Source organism: Thamnophis elegans, chromosome 15 (genome assembly GCF_009769535.1).
Source record: "Thamnophis elegans isolate rThaEle1 chromosome 15, rThaEle1.pri, whole genome shotgun sequence".
Lineage (NCBI taxonomy): Eukaryota > Metazoa > Chordata > Lepidosauria > Squamata > Colubridae > Thamnophis > Thamnophis elegans.
The window spans coordinates 41,150,159-41,167,778 of record NC_045555.1 but is presented as its reverse complement, the minus strand read 5'-3'; the positions used below and the strand labels follow the sequence as shown (position 1 = coordinate 41,167,778).

Genomic DNA, 17,620 nt, shown 5'->3' with positions numbered 1-17,620 from the left:
TGAAACACTTGTAAAGTGAGTTTACCTCAAATTTACGACCTTTGTTACCATAATTGTTAAGGGTATCACAATGGTTGTTAAATTAGACAAGCTGTTGTTAAGTGAATCTAGCTTTCCCTCTGACTTTGCTTGTCAGTAAGTCACAAAAAGGTGTCATGTAGGACACTAAAAATATGAGTTAATAGCCAAGGACATGATATTTGACCACATGATCACGGGAATACTGCAATGGTCATAATAGCAGTTAGCAATAGCAGTTAGACTTATATACCACTTCATAGGGCTTTCAGCCCTCTCTAAGCAGTTTACAGAGTCAGCATATCGCCCCCACAGTCTGGGTCCTCATTTCACCCACCTCTGAAGGATGGAAGGCTGAGTCAACCTTGAGCCAGTGAGATTAGAACCGCTGAACTGCAGATAACAGTCAGCTGAAGTGGCCTGCAGTACTGCACCCTAACCACTGCGCCACCTCGGCTCTTAAGTGTGAAAACTGGTCATGTCACTTCTTTCAGTGCTGTTGTAACTTTAAATGGTCATTAAACGAACAGTTGTAAATCGAGGTCTACCTGAAGTTTTCTAAATTAGAAAATTAACAATTGTTGGCTTCCAATATTTAATATAAACATAGTAAACTAAGAAAGACAATCTTTTGGTATCCTTCTATATTATGAATACATATCAACACCTTTCCTAATCCATTTTAATCCCACCTTTACTACTTACTGGTACTTTATAAGTAACTCAAGGTGGCAAACATGCCTAATACTCCTTCCTCCTTCTATTTTCCCCACAACAACAACCTGTGAGGTGAGCTGGGCTGACAAAGAGTGCCTGGCCCAAAGTCACTCAGCTGGCTTTCATGCCTAAAAGAGGACTAGAACTCACAGTCTCCTGGTTTCCAACCCAGTGCTATATCAAACTGGCTCTCCAGTTAATGTTGCTGTGCTGGTTAATGACAACAATAACATCAGTAGTTAATGTTACACCTAGCTTGGCAGCCATTTTGTGAAAGTGCCTACAACATGTTTTCAAAATTCCAAATGTGGCCATTCTTCCAAAAAAACCTTGGAGAATCCTGGCTGCATTAAGAGCACTTTCGATTCAATGAGCGAACATTGTTGGGAAGAAAATACTTAATCACATGCAGTTGTCAAAACCTGCAGTCCTTTTTTAAGAGTTTAATTAGGCTTTTTCGACAGGTACATTTCTTGCTGGAAGATTTGAAGAAATGACAAAACATAGGAATAATAACCCTTCAAAATATTTATTTCCTGTTGGAGCTACAGAGTTATTTGAACTAGCTGATTAGCTATTTGAAATGCATTTCTTGCTTATCCCTTGTTCCATCTGCATGCTGAGGCACACTAAAGATTTCTAACAGCAATTATTCCATCAAAAAGGAACCTGGGCCACAGAGTGGGGAAATGCAGGTTGTGGGGGGGGGGGGGGGGGAAGATTTGCATTGTAGCTTATCCATCTTGGAAACAGTAATTGAAGTGCAGCTTCAGGATAGGCTAGTATTACAGCGACTGCTGTGAAATCCATATGCAGTAATCACTTCCATTGTTCAGAGGATTAAATCCATTTATGTGGTTTTAAAAGAAATTCTTCTTGCATTAAAATATATTTATTAAGTAATCCTTTCTTTGCTTACCGGTGGGTCCTGATCTTCTGCTTCCACCATTGTGATAACTGTGCCCTTGATCGCATCTGGCGCAACCATGCCCCTGTACAGAGTTTTGCTAAATACTGGGGAGTAATCATTCATATCCTGCAAAACATTAAAAAAAAGATTCTCAAAACCAGAATGAATGAATGAACGAATGAACACACAACCTTCTTTAAAAAAAAACTTGGGGACATTTGTTTCCCCCGCTCCCCAAGCAGCCTGTTTTCCAGTATTCATTGCCTGATTCTTAATTTGATTCGCTTTGCTGCTCCAGCCTGGTGCTCAAGGGGAAATTTGCAGGCCAATGTGACTAACCTGTACAGAATTTCCAGAAAACCACTTGGTCTCTTATCAGAGTTTGTTGCAGCAATCACATCCAGAAAGCATACAAAGGTAACTGATTCAGCAGGATTCATATATAATATATATTTTATATAATATAACACAAAAGGAGGTTTTCCAATGTGTTAGTAAATACAAGCAAAACACAGGCAGAGGAGAGAATAGTTTCAGTTCAGAGCAGCAGACAGACTAGCTTAGAGCTCAGCACAGACTCAGAGCTTCAGAGCTAAGCCACGCCGAGGCTCCAAAACTGTTTCAGCTCCCATTAGTTGACCTTGTTACTAAGCCCTATTCCAGTTCATGAATGACAGTCCCTTCTATCAAAAACATTATGGCTGATCAAACAGATTTCTAGGACTGCATCAATTTTTTGCAGATGTTTCAATTCATCAAGCAGCATCTGAGATTACAGCTTTAATTAATTACACAAACCATGTGAGTGATATTTATCTATGACCATGATGAACTTGATTGCCTTAATTTATATAATCAGTCATCGCAACTTTAGGGCATGGACATAGGATTAAATCTGTAAAAATAATGAATGTCGCTTGAGATAAACTCAACTCGAACAATAATAAAAAAGAGAAACAGTGACAGGTTCACCTCACCAAACAGATCCCATGATCAAGGGAACATCAAAATCTTCAAGGATTTCTAAAATACGAGCAAAGGCAGGGCTCTACAAATCTCAGAGGATATAGTGTTCAAAAGGGTAGATTTTTGTAATAGATGAGGCACATTTCCTGAGTCACAGCAGATGGCATTGTTTAACAGATGGGATGTAGAGCACGTCCATCTTGTCAGATATGAGTGGCATGAATTAACCAGAAGCAAGCAAATAGGTAACTTCCAAGTCTATGAACTTTGGTTCTATGTAAAGATTCAGCTACAGCAAGGTGAACCACAATGCTGTTTAATGCACATGTTCAATTATGGTTCGTTATTTGGGAGATCTTCTGAACAACAGAATCTGTGAAATACCACTTACGCATCATCACAAAATCTCCAGAACTGTAAAGCCTCAAAATTTGAAATTTGGCATGCATATGTCCTCTTGGCTACTAGGTGCTCGCCTAAGAAAGAAATTTTCAATGTCTAAGCACTCAGCCCACAGGCCGGATGAGTCACGTGCTTCCCATGCCCATGTGGCAGTTGGAACAGAGTTGTTCTCAGGTGGGGAGGGGAAGTAGAACTCCTTAGCATCAGAGTGTGTTAATAATACTATAAAAATACTAATGATCTGATGGTCATTCTACTCCCTCTCTGCACCTGAAAAACTCTCTGATGCTAAGGAGTTAGACTGAAAGAGAGAAGGGGATAAGATAGGAGAGGCCTCCGTGGTGATTCTAATTACTTTATTTTTAAGTGTCAATTTATCAAGCCCGATCACATAGTTTCATAGCAGAGCATGGGTATTCAGTTAGTGGAATGAATAAAGAAACACACCTGTAGTGCCTTGGTGGACAAGAGATTAAGGAAACGGGCACACAGCCTTAATATGTATTCTCTAACATATTTCTTAACAACAGTCACACATTTCCCAGACCCCACAGGAAAACCTTGCCTAGGAAAAAAATATTAGGCTCTAAATCGCCTAAATCAGTATGCTTTATAAAAACTCTTTCCTTGTGCTTCCCCACTGATTCCATTTGTTTTTGTCTTTTCTTCCCTTGTTCTCTAATAGGCTTCCTTTGGGTGTAGACATTCAGTGCCCCCTTTATCAATCTTTTTACAGCCAATTAAGAGCAGAAGCAACCTGATAATGGTAAATTAATAACCTTAGCTAATTGCCTTCCATCTGTAGTATAAGATTAAGCATTGCATCCAGGATTTCATGAATTTGTTCACTTGAGCAGTGAGTAGAGACAAAGCAGAGAGATTTGTGAATACGTTTAACTTTCTTTGATAAAACTCAGCTAGATATAATAAGTCTAATTACAAATTTGTTTTTCCTTTGATATTTTGTTTATACATTATAAGGCAAAGGTCAAAGGTTCATGAGAACTAGGGGAAAAACTTTTTCATAAACTATTATAAATTATGAGTACAAGTGCTACTGAGTTACTTCATTTTGCTTTAGATTAGAAGAACACAGTTGGTTTCAATTTCACTCGAAGCTTATGAGTCAAAAATTGAAGGAAACCAAACAGACTGTCTACCTTTAAAGCCTACAGACAGACATCTGTTCTGACCCCCCCTTCTCCGCTCATTCAAAGACGACAGTCAGACAGACTTAAAAGGAAAGAACTTTATCAGCCTCGACTCACGCTGGCTGCGAGCCCAAAAATAAACATAAATAAAGTCTCTGGCAAGAAGATAACAGAATGCAAAAACAAAGATCTCTTACAAAGCAATTCACTTCTCCAAGTGTCTCTTTGAATCAGGGTTACAGAAAGCAAATCACTTATCCAAGTGTCTCTCACAAACAAACCACGACCGATGAATGATGAACATTGACTTCTGCAACCAGGGCGTGGCACCATCTGTCTTTTTATCTCCAGAAGACGACACTAACGAGCCCCAGCTGCATTGTTAATCATGCATCCCGACTCAACTCACAGCAAACTTCTGCTGAGTCACAACAGACATCTATAGCAGCTTCAAGAGACATTACCCTGTAGCAAGTGTTATCCAATTCAGCTTATGAGGGACCAGAATCTAGCATAGCATTTAGTCCAAGATCACACCTTTGAACTGTGGTGCTGGAGGTGACTATTACTCACCGTTTGGGCTGCAAAAATAAACAAAGTCCCAGACCAAACCTCACCAAAGATATCACTGGAAGCCAACCAAACAGAGACTGTCATACTTTGGCCATGTCATGAGAGCCGATTTACTCAAAAAGTCAATCATGCTGGGAATGGTCCATGGAAAAAGTATTTAGTATTTTTTTTTAGTATTTTTTTTTTTAGTATTTTATTAGGATTTATAGGCCGCCCTTTTCCCTGAGGGGACTCAGGGCGGCTTACAATCATTAGGGAGGGGGTGCAATTCAAAATAAACAATATGTGAGCAAAATAAAATAATAAAAACACAACTTGCATTCAACATTCAACACTCGGGTGGGGCAAATTAGAGGCTTATCCCCAGGCCTGTTGGGATAGCCAGATCTTGAGGGCTGCGTGGAAGGCCTGGACGGTGGTGAGGGTGCGTATCTCGATGGGGAGATCGTTCCACAGGGTCGGAGCTGCAACAGAAAAGGCTCTCCTCCGTGTAATCGCCAGTCGACATTGACTGGCGGATGGGATTCGGAGGAGGCCCAGTCTGTGCAATCTTATCGGTCGGAGGGAGGTAATCGGCAGAAGGCGGTCTCTCAAGTACTCAGATCCACTACCATGAAGGGCTTTAAAGATGGTCAACAGCACCCTGAAGCGCACCCGGAGATCAACAGGTAGCCAGTGCAGCTCGCGGAGGATGGGTGTTATGTGGGCGAACCGAGGTGCGCCCACTATCACTCGCGCGGCCGCATTCTGAACTAACTGCAGTCGCCGGATGCACTTCAGGGGCAGCCCCATGTAGAGCACATTGCAGTATTCCAGCCTAGAGATCACAAGGGCTTGAGTGACTGTTGTGAGAGCCTCCCGATTCAGGTAGGGTCGTAACTGGCGGACCAGGCGAACCTGGGCAAATGCCCCCCTGGTCACAGCCGACAGATGATGGTCGAGAGTCAGCTGTGGATCCAGGAGGACTCCTAAGTTACGAACCCTATCTGAGGGGTATAAAATTTGACCCCCCAGCCTGATAGATGGAACATTAGCCAAATTGTTGGGAGGGAAACACAACAGCCACTCGGTCTTGTCCAGGTTGAGTACCAGTTTGTTAGCGCTCATCCAGTTCTTAACGGCCTCAAGACCCTGGTTCATCACGTCCACCGCTTCATTGAGTTGGCACGGGGCGGACAGATACAATTGCGTATCGTCCGCATATTGATGGTATTTTATCCTGTGCCTCCGAATGATCTCGCCCAGCGGTTTCATGTATATGTTAAATAGTAGGGGGGATAAGACCGAACCCTGCGGCACCCCATATTTTAGGGGCCTCAGGGACGATCTCTGCCCCCCGACCAACACCGACTGCGACCTGTCCGAGAGGTAGGAGGAGAACCACTGCAAGACAGTGCCTCCCACCCCCACCTCCCGCAGTCGTCGCAGAAGGATACCATGGTCGATGGTATCGAAAGCCGCCGAGAGGTCAAGGAGAACCAGGATGGACGCATGGCCTCCATCTCTGGCCCTCCAGAGATCATCGGTCAATGCGACCAAAAAGAATAAGGGATGACCCTGATACCCGCTGGCTGGACATGATGAAATATTACACTTGGATGATCATAGTGGATCTGAAGGACAGTGTGGGACAGACGGGCATGGGGAGTGCTGATCCATAGGGTAGGTGATAGAGCTGAGGTGGCGCAGTGGTTAGGGTGCAGCACTGCAGGCCAATTCAGCTGACTGTTATCTGCAGTTCAGCGGTTCTAATCTCACTGGCTCAAGGTTGACTCAGCCTTCCATCCTTCCGAGGTGGGTGAAATGAGGACCCAGACTGTGGGGGCGATATGCTGACTCTGTAAACTGCTTAGAGAGGGCTGAAAGCCCTAGGAAGCGGTATATAAGTCTAACTGCTATTGCTATTGCTATTGATGATGGCGATAACATGCCAGTAACTACAAAGGGAAACTATTGTGTATCCGTGAGTGGAGAAGATGGCAGCATTATTTGTCCTCTGTGGAAAACAACTCAGACTCCAGATTTTCTAGAAGCTGGAGCTGTAACTTTCCCTGATAGAAAACTACTATAATTCATGTTACAAGGCAGATTTGAACTCTCTAAGTCTTAAGTGTTTTTTAGTTAATTACTCAGAAAACTTATATCATTGTGGCAGACCCTTTCAAACTTTCAGTTTCCCATTGCGGGCAGGGATGCGGTGCTACTATCCTTTTTACTAGGAATAACTCTCAATGAACTCTGTTTGATTAGCATCTGAAGACTGCACTATGCATGCACCAATTCATCCCGAGGTGGCGCAGTGGTTAGGGTGCAGTACTGCAGCCACTTCAGCTGACTGCTAGTTCTGCAGCTCAGCGGTTCAAATCTCAACGGCTCAGGGTTGACTCAGCCTTCCATCCTTCCGAGGTGGGTAAAATGAGGACCCAGATTGTTGCTGGGTGCAATATGCCGACTCTGTAAACCGCTTAGAGAGGGCTGAAAGCCCTATGAAGCGGTATATAAGTCTAACTGCTATTGCTATTGCTATCCCCACATTCTATGGAAAATGAGGTAAGACCTGTGGGCAGTCTTCATAGACATGCAAAGTGAATTGAATTTATATGTATAAGTTAAAACATACAAATGTACTGACAGGCAGATAGGACAAGCATATTGCCCTGTATCTTTCTAATGTCTTTTACAAGCACTGTAATAGCACATAAGCTGTAACACTTGCTTCACATGTAGAATGATGTCACTTGAAACCCAGAGTTCTTTGCCGCCAATTGCACACACACACACACACACACACACACACACACACACAGACACACACTCACAGAGCCAATTTCTGCTACAAAGGCAAGGAATTTATTGCAGTCATAAATACTTCACTGAAGTAGCACAATGCACATTGCAATGTTAAAGCATCTTGCATGGAAACCAGGAACAAGAACTTAGTTTTGCAAAAAGAAAAAGTCTGCATTTGGGAGGTAACTTAATACAATGTATTGTTAGTCACAGTTACAGTACCAGAATATTGCCATTAAGAAGCCAATCAAACCATCATTTCTTTTATAGAGCTTAGCTATCAGCTTGATACTTTTGCCAAATCACATTTCTTTCTTTCATAATTTATGATGTGTTGCTAGCCTCATGGCTTTGCTGAACTCATGGTCTCAGTCAGCTTGACCCAGTGTGAAACTGTGTCTCCTTAGATACAGACTTTTCAATTAATTCTTGAAATGCAGGCTGATGCTCATTCTACTCAAGCTCTTTAGGTTCAGAATGATCTGTAACAAATAACAAAAACTTTTTAAATTAATTGGGGTTTTTTTTCTTTGTGTTTGTACCAAACTTTTAGTTTGTTTTTCTAAAAAAAAAGTCCAGATGGTTTCTCCCTATGTGGAGAGATATCAGACAGTAGAAATGCTTCTATTTTTCTTCTTGCCTTGATCCTTCAAGGTTCCCCCATTCATGAACCAGATAAACTGACCCTTTAAAAGTGTTCAGCTATAGAGGAATATCATGACATATGGGAGGAAAGAGGGCTGAATAAAAAAAAAAAAGAGTGAGATTTGAAGCCGTAAAGATAAAAGAAAGCAGAAGGGGTAATAAAAATGACATTAAAGTGGCAACAATGGCTAGCAATGTTATTAGCTTTCAATAGAGATTCAGAGCACTGCTAATCTCTGCAGAGAACGTGCATAAAAAGTATAGAATGGTGGAGGTGTGGGTTCTGGCTGCTGCTACTGCTGGTTCACTCAGGGACGTGCCATGCACATATATGTACTAAAAATGCTTCTGTGCATGCGCAGAAGCCAAAAAACAGCGCCTATGGTGCTGCTGAGAGAACTGGTTCAGGGGTGTGGTAGGCCAAGTTACTACCTACTCGACTGAACCGGTCCGAACTCATAGGAACCCACCTCTGGAAGGGTGGCTGTTCAGCCACTTTAATGGCGCAAGATTCAGGCTGCTTAAGAAATGCAGATGGCTCACCAAGAGGACAGTGGCAACAGAAGAAAAGGATTTATTAAACCAGGGGTGTCAAACTCGATTTCATTGAGAGCCGCATCGGGATTGTGTTTGATCCTGGGAGGCGGGCATGGCCAGGGTGGGCGTGGCCAGCTTGACATCACTCGTGTTGGGGGCACCTGTGTTGGACCGAGTGCTCTCCCAGCGAAAACTGGGCTCCTGAGCTCCATTTCTGGCTGCAACCCTCTGCCAGTGAAAATGGAGTTTGGGAGGGCTGCCCACACACCCCTAACTTCGTTTTTGCTGGGAGAAGCACTGAGGGTCAGTACTGAGGGCTGTTTCCAGGGCGGCCCCACAGGCCAGATCTAAGTACCTCACAGGCAGGATATGGCCCCCAGACCTTCAGTTTGACATCCCTGTATTAGCAATAGCAATAGCAGTTCAACTTATATACCGCTTCATAGGGCTTTCAGCCCTCTCTAAGCGGTTTACAGAGTCAGCATTATTGCCCCCACAGTCTGGGTCCTCATTTTACCCACCTTGGAAGGATGGAAGGCTGAGTCAACTGTGAGCCGGTGAGATTTGAACCGCCGAATTGCAGTTAGCAGTCAGTTGAAGTGGCCTGCAGTACTGCACTCTAACCACTGTGCCACCTTGGCTCTTATTAGAGTCTGGATTAGACTCTCCAAAGTACCTGGATACCTGTTAAGTCGTAATATCAGATTTCCACTCTCTGCATACAAAATACAGGATACAGCACAGCTTGGAAAAAAAACAAAATTCTATTCCTAAACACAATCTAGGAATTTAAAAAATAATGTAAAGATGCCCAATAAATACCTTATTTTAAGAGGAAGTTTCTGAAGAATAAAACACTTTTTCTATCTTTTGAGCCCATTTTTAGAGACACTAATAGGATCAAAAATTTATTTTGAGTGTGTTTTTCTATATGTATTTAACACATATGAGAAAATATTTTAGAAGGAAAAATACTTAGGGGGGGCTATCAAATATTGGTACGTTTCTTTCTTTTGTCTTAATTGTTTTCAAAGCAAAGATGACAAATTCAGAACACATTTGTTCCACAAGTCCTTATGGTTCTGAAAAGAATTTTAAATTAAAATGCCAAAAAGAGCAATGACAGAAAACATTTCCTGATTAAGATGATACAGAATAGCCTTGTCTACAGGAAATGACTAGAATGGTTAATGCTTACTTCTTTATGACAAACAAAACAATAACAACAAGATAAATATAAATACGAAGTCACTCAGAAAGCCCAAAAGTTAAATAATGTTGTATGGAAGGCACATTTTGCAGCTGAGACAAATCTTAATTCAAAAATGTGGCATAGGAGCAAATTGTAAAATGAGTAACATAAAATTGCTAACTTTTCTCATCCATTCTTAAGTCTTTGAAATATCAACTAAACACAACACACATTTCCAGAAAGATTCGACTGAAAAGGTATTTTGTCTGGAATTCTAAAGAATCCAACTTGAAAATAAATCCTTTTGGCTTGTAGTTTGGTGTGAACAATAGTGTTTCAGTGTCTCCAAGCATATTTTTCACACCACAAGTTTGTATTTATAGCAGGTCAGTTAAAGACCCAACAGTTGCATTCCAGACAATGCAACAAGTTTGGTTAGCATTAATCTTTATTGTTTTGGATTGTATGGTCCCAATTAATAGATTAAAGACTTGACATTAACTGTGATTTAAAAAGGAATTCCTTATAGAGGTCAACTATGTATACATGAGTACAATGAAGCATGCTTATTTACTGAAAGTTTGCAATTATGTGAAGTTATATACACATATGAGAAACCTTTCTACACATTCGATTGCTGCTGCTTTATTGCTCTTTTTTTTTTTTTTTTACTTTTCTTTGCCATATTTTAATTAAATAAATCGGGAGAACCCACCAAGTCACAACTTTTTTTTTTTTGACAGCTTAGCATGTTGTGAGAGTTCAGAAAACTGCTTAGTTTGAGGATTAATATATTAAGTGTGAATTGGTAATTGAGTTACTTAAGTTTGGAATTTGTTGAAGTAAGCTAAGGAGTTGCCTTCGTTCGTTTTTCTAGTCATAATCTTCAAACAAAGACTTTTTGAAAAAAACGGCTGAACTAATTCCAAGGCTGGTCACATGAATACAAATGCTTTGGTTTATGGGGTTTTCAGAAGATTAAATTTTAGAAGACGGTGGGATGGAAGAATGGTTTCCCCTTCCCACCCGTTTTTTTAATTAGCTATATGCAATGCATTAGCATTAGCCTACTGCTTTTTCTCAGCATTTTTTGTAAAACTTGACAGCAATAGATTATAGCACCTTCTCCATTTGCTGAGTGGTAGAAAGTTGCAGGTACAACACTATTAGAGATTTACATAAGACAGGCTGGAGATTTAACATGCTTTTATAAGACTTACTTTGTTTAAAAACATACAAGCAAAGCATAATTTAAAGCATTCCCAGAGTGTAGAAGAGCCATTATGCTGCATATAATTCCCTTGGTGGACCAAATTGTGTACCAAAAGCATTTTTAGAAAACTTTTAAGTTTGCCCCTCTCCCCAAAGCTTTACAGCCTTGTTTTTCTCTCTTTCTCTTATACTCACAATTGACAGGCCCCAAACAGAGGTCTGCAATCAGTTGTTAAGGCTGAGTAACAAGTCACATCAAAGGATAAATTAGGAAGCAGGGCTAAGAAACAAGTTAGAAATCAGGACAAATTAAAAGGTTAAACCAGACCTGATTAATCAAGGAACAATCTCTTAGCAATCTTCCTTGTTTACCTGAAAATAGACCTGATTCATTTCAAATTGGAACCTTGAGACATGAAAGGTCATGACATACTTTTAGGAGTGCAGTCTTCAGAGCTGCAATTTTAAATTTATTATGTCGGTAGAACTCAAAATCTTCACCCAAAACTGCACCCTGGTTACTTTCTTATACCCTTACTTCATTCTTGTAAAATGTTAATGAGAGGTCCATTCAAGTCAATGAGTGGTAGATAAGAAGAGCCGAGGTGGCGCAGTGGTTGGGGTGCAGTGCTGCAGGCCACTTCAGCTGACTGTTATCTGCAGTTCAGCGGTTCAAATCTCACTGGCTCAAGGTTGACTCAGCCTTCCATCCTTCCGAGGTGGGTGAAATGAGGACCCAGACTGTGGGGGCGATATGCTGACTCTGTGAACCACTTAGAGAGGGCTGAAAGCCCTATGAAGGGGTATATAAGTCTAACTGCTATTGCTATTGCTATATCATGACCTCCTTGCCTTGCCTTCTCTAGTCATTGAAAAAACCACCATTGATTGCCCTGCATAATGTGTTGCCAACTTGCAAGACTTTACCACTCTTTGCCACAATTTTCTCTCGCACTTCTCCCAGAATAACATTATTTTAAACAGGTGCCAATTATATAAAGTCCCAGCTGATTATGGCCTTAACACCCTTGAGATCATCTGGGATCACTTATCTTGACTTGGATGGAATTATTTACATCTCCTAGATATTAAGTCAGACATTTATACAATTAAAAATAATTAATTTTTGTCAGAAGTATAAACTGAACTATTACTTAAGGCTTTAAGCTGAATTCTTACTTACGGCTTTAAAATTAAACAAAAATTCACATGAAATTAGGTTGAAGGTTACTTGTGACCCTTGTGCTTGTTGCCATAGATTATCTTTTTCTTTAGTTTTAGTTTAGTTTAGTTTTAATCACATGGGTTAATCCTGCTAAGATGTACTTATAAAAGCAGCACAGTATCTAGAAAATTAAGTCGTTGAGGAGGCCAGCAAAGAAAACATTTAAATACACTTCTTTGAAATAGAAACGTTTACAAGAACCCATAATTTTAGTGAGATGAAACTTTGTTCTTAATTTATTTTCACCTAACATTTCTAAAAAAAAAAGTTAAATGACCTTTGAAAAATCCCACACAGAGGCTGGAAATACTGAATACTGAATATGATGTAATTCGGAAAAGACAGTTCTTATCAAAATTAGATAAAATTATGGGTTTAGAATTACAGCTATTTTATTTCAATGACAATTTATTTATACAGAGTTTTTAATTTCAAAGGAAGGAAGATAGAAAGGAAGGAACTATTACCTTGCTCCATCTCTCTCTAAAACCCCCATCGAAGGAGTTATTACTATGGATTATTTATAGGAGATAAATTCATTGTAGAAAATTAAACTCTAAAATTCTTCACGCAGTTAGTTATCCAACTTTATATGTTCAAGTAAAATTACTCATCATCTATAAAGGCATGGAAAAGAATGCTTTATATCTACAAAATAATTATCACACTAGAAATGCTGGACAAGTACAGTCAATTAATTTGGGTTCTCAACCAATGATGATAGATATTTCTAGACCGATGATGAATGGGCTAAGCTCATTCATTTCACCAAACAAATGCTGAAAACAAAAATAACTGGTTCCAATATTTCAGATTATTTTTTAATGTACTAAGATTTTTTTTCTGACTGAACTCATTTATAAAAATGCTACCTGTAGATCTGTTTATATTGCCAATGTTAGGAATGATAACTTTTTTTCAGTTTGACTACCCCTTGCATTTTTATATATGTAATTATACTATAGCTAAGATGAAATGATCGCTTGATGTTGTATCTTTTAAAAAATCTACATTTTTGGTTGGGATAATTGATATTGAGATTTGAAAGTGGACTGGGAGAGAGGAGTGGTAGAGGGGGAGGGGAAGTAGGGTAGAGGGGAATGATGGAGGGAATATGGAAAGTTGGAGGGGGGCGAAAGGAAGAGGTGCATGGAGGGTTGAAGAGGTATATTGGGTTTCTATTTTGGGGGGTATTGTTGACAAGAGGAATTGCTGTGTTTATTGTTTAATGTTGTATGGCCCCGGTTATGCACAGTATATATGTGACTGTATGAAAATGAAAAATGGAAAATAAAAACACATTTTACACTGAGATTTGAAACTTACAATATATCATTAACTTCTACTATATCTTGAACAATATTGACAGTTTCCACTGAGTATACCAATGGTAGCCATCAAGCAACCTATTCTATAATCTGCTTGTCAAGCAGAAACAGAATTATAGCAATTATACACTCCAGAAACAATAGGAAATTATAGCTGATAGTATTGAAATTTATAAAAGGTTCAGATTCATTTTAACATTCTCCTAGTAATTTCCAAAATAAGTCAAGTTGACACTAGCGTCATGATGTCATAATGAAAAGTACACAATTATGTATTTCTGTCATATAGCATGATACAAATGTCTCATCGTTGTGATGTCATGATTCACACCTTGTCATTTGACTTTATTTCTCCTCTCTGTGTTGGAAACCTCTTGGGGTTTACTTTTTCTGAATATTAACTGTTGTGACTCAGCAGCAGCTTGCTATGAGTTGCGTCGGGATGCAGGAATAATGAGCAGCTGTTGCTCATTAGGGTCGTCTTCTGCAGATAAAAGACGGATGGTGCCACGCCTTAGTTGCAGAAGTCAACGTTCGTGGTTCGTGGTTTCGAGATTCAAAGAGGCACTTGGATAAGTGATTTGCTTTCTGTAAACCTGATTCAAAGAGGCAGTTGGATAAGTGATTTGCTTTCTGTAAACCTGGTTTGCGGTAAGAGCTTTTTGTTTTTGCTTTTGCTGTGTAACTTTTTGCCAGAGACTTTATCTACATTTATTTTTTGGCTCGCAGCCAACTTGAGCCAGGACTGATAAAGATATTTCCTTTGAAGTTCTGTCTGACTGTCATTTGTGAACGAGCGAAGAGGGGGGTCAGAACAATTAACTATTTGAATGCTTTATCTCCACGACATTCAAATATTTTAGTGCTCAATATTTGAATATTATCTGTGTATTAATAATGAGGGAGGGACTGGTGGAGAGTGAGAGAATTAGACTCATTTCTGTAAAAGCTGAAAGCAGTAGATTAAATCATTTCAAATATCCAGCTAAATATATGGAGTGTCATAGTGAAGGATACATAATGTACTATTCTGAATACAGAACGGTACATTATGAGCTCAGTTTTCCTACTATCTTTGAAATCATTACCATAACACAAATAACTGACAGGATTTCTATTGATTTTTGGCTAAATTATGATATCCTAACGTATTACATCTACGGCATTTTCTATAGAAATATTTTCATTTAAGAAATGAATGAAAAAATGAAATACATGTATAAATAAATGGAACCAGCTGAACAGACATGAATAGTCTCATTCGTTTTTAACGCAGTGAAACATTGGGAATTTCCAAGACACCAGTAGTTATGCTCTTTTACCTAAGATAAAAGATACTCTTCAATTTTTCTAGCCTCGAAATGCAGAGGACATGTAAAGACAATATGATGATGGTGAAACCTTTCACAGGTGAGCTTTTATCCTTCTGCCTTTGAGTCACTGTTGTTTCTTGATAACTGACTGAATTAATCCCTGCAATTTTCTTGGTGAGATTTCAGAAATGCCTTGCCGTTGCCTCCTTCCTACAACTGAGAGAAATTGACCAGCCTACGGTAACCTGGTTGGCTTTACACCTAAGGCAGGATTAGAAGTCATGGACTCCCAGTGTCCAGCCTGATGCCTTAATCAGTAGATCAAACTGTGTCTCAATTGACCAATAGATAAGCATAAAGAACATCATAATAATCCCCTGAACTGTTAACAAAAACGGATTAATGATTGTGGGTGCACCTAGGTACACCCACGTTACACCTATCCTCTGCGAGCTGCACTGGCTGCCCATCGGTCTCCGGACACGCTTCAAGGTGCTAGTCGTTACTTATAAAGCCCTACATGGCATCGGACCTGGGTACCTGAGAGACCGCCTCCTGCCAATTACCTCCCAAAGACCGATTCGATCACACAGACTGGGCCTTCTCCGGGTTCCATCCGCCAGCCAATGTCGGCTGGCGATTCCCCGAGGGAGAGCCTTCTCTGTTGCTGCTCCGGCCCTCTGGAACGAGCTCCCCGTGGAGATCCGGACCCTTACTACCCTCCCGGCCTTCCGTAAAGCTACCACATCCTGGCTGTTCTGGCAGGCTGGGGGCTGTTGAAGTATCTAGCCCTGCTTTAATTGTGAATGTTGTGTATTTTTAAATTGTTGCATTGTCCTATTTATCCGCCTTTCCCTGTTTTATTGTGAGCCGCCTGGAGTCCTTTGGGTGTGGGTGGCATACAAAACTAATAAAACTCTAAACTAAACTAAAAACAAGAATATCTTCACCCTCAGAAATTAATAGCATCTATGTTTTTCAGTGCATGCAATTTTTTGTGCCTTTGCCTAGTGATTTGCACATAAAATTTGCTACTACCATATGAGCTACTTTTATTTGTGAAATTTGTTTGTTCTTTTTGTTTCCTTTGAGTCTTTTTCATTGTCACTTTGGAGTAATATGTAGATGTTGTTTATCTCCATGTGTCTGTTGACGGCTGATTGTTTGAATGCCTGATTGCTCTCCAGAAACTCCGACACTTTTGGACTTGGAACTGATCTATGATACTCAGTTTTCCGATTGAAACAACATGTATTTGTTGAATGTGTTCATGTGTTGTGAAATAGTCTCTTCTTTCAATACTTTATTAATCGCCTTTGAAAATTGCTCATTAACAGTTTATTTATATATAAATTCAATGTAATTGGTACAGTTATTTCTATTTGTCATAGGAATTATTAGCTTATGTAATAAAAGTTATAGATAATTATAACTCAGCACTTGGTTTACAATGTAATGGTACAGTTATTTGTATTTGTCATAGGAATTATTAGCTTATGTAATAAAAGTTATAGATAATTATAACTCAGCACTTGGTTTACAATGTAATGGTACAGTTATTTCTATTTGTCATAGGAATTATTAGCTTATGTAATAAAAGTTATAGATAATTATAACTCAGCACTTGGTTTACAATGTAATGGTACAGTTATTTCTATTTGTCATAGGAATTATTAGCTTATATAATAAAAGTTATAGATAATTATAACTCAGCACTTGGTTTATTTCCTGTTTTTATTAATTAATTATCTTTCTGTTCTGGAAATGTGATGTGTAGCAACAGAGCTTTAAAAGGAAACAAGAATTTTATTTTAAGTTAGCAATAATTAATTATTGGGGGTTGACAAATGCTGTGTAAAATGACATTACAAAAACTACTACCTGTTGGGAGAAATACATCACTATTACTAACTGATACACCTGGTAACATCTTTCAAGAAAATATAGCTTTGGGTTTTTTGCTTGTTCAAAAGGCATAACTGATGATAGCATACCTGCAAAACTTCAAGTAATACCTCCATCCTTACTCATTGTCATTCTCCCCTCCTTGACAACTGTTTGCATTGATATTTAATAGCTCAAAACCAAATCCATTCTCTCCTTCCCTGTGCCAACAACCACGGAATTCCTCTTCCATCTGCTCAGATTCACAGAGAAAGGATTAGTCACTTTCACCTCTCTCTATTCTACAACCCTCCATAGCATTTTCGTTGCTGCACAATGTTTGATGAGCTTTTTTTCCTTTGGGTCACAATTGCTTATTTGAATGAGTCCACTGTAGAAGCACCATTTGAATGTATACAACGAACAATGGGAAAATAACACACCAGATGAGAATGTTGCTGGTCTAGCTGTCCTTGGTGTTTATGATGAGAATCTTCTTACAACAACTTTCAACTCGCTACTTCTCATGATAAAGTGAACATACTCCGGATTCCATCTGCCAGCCAATGTCGGCTGGCGACTCCCCGGGGGAGAGCCTTCCCTGTTGCAGCTCCGGCCCTCTGGAATGAGCTCCCTGTCGAGATCCGGACCCTTACTACCCTCCCGGCCTTCCGCAAAGCCACCAAGTCCTGGCTGTTCCAGCAGGCCGGAGGGTCTGAGAAGCATCTACCTCCACGGAAATTATGAATGTTGGCTT

General features: G+C 39.8%; 1 protein-coding gene across 1 annotated transcript in view; it reads right to left on the bottom strand.

Annotated features, from left to right (window-relative positions):
* The window catches only part of PCDH15 (protocadherin related 15), a 532,120-nt gene that overhangs the window by 146,552 nt on the left and 367,948 nt on the right, over positions 1–17,620 (bottom strand). The window contains exon 21 of the mRNA XM_032231542.1: positions 1,655–1,771. Coding sequence (XP_032087433.1) covers positions 1,655–1,771 — 117 coding nt within the window. The remainder of the gene's footprint in view (positions 1–1,654; positions 1,772–17,620) is intronic.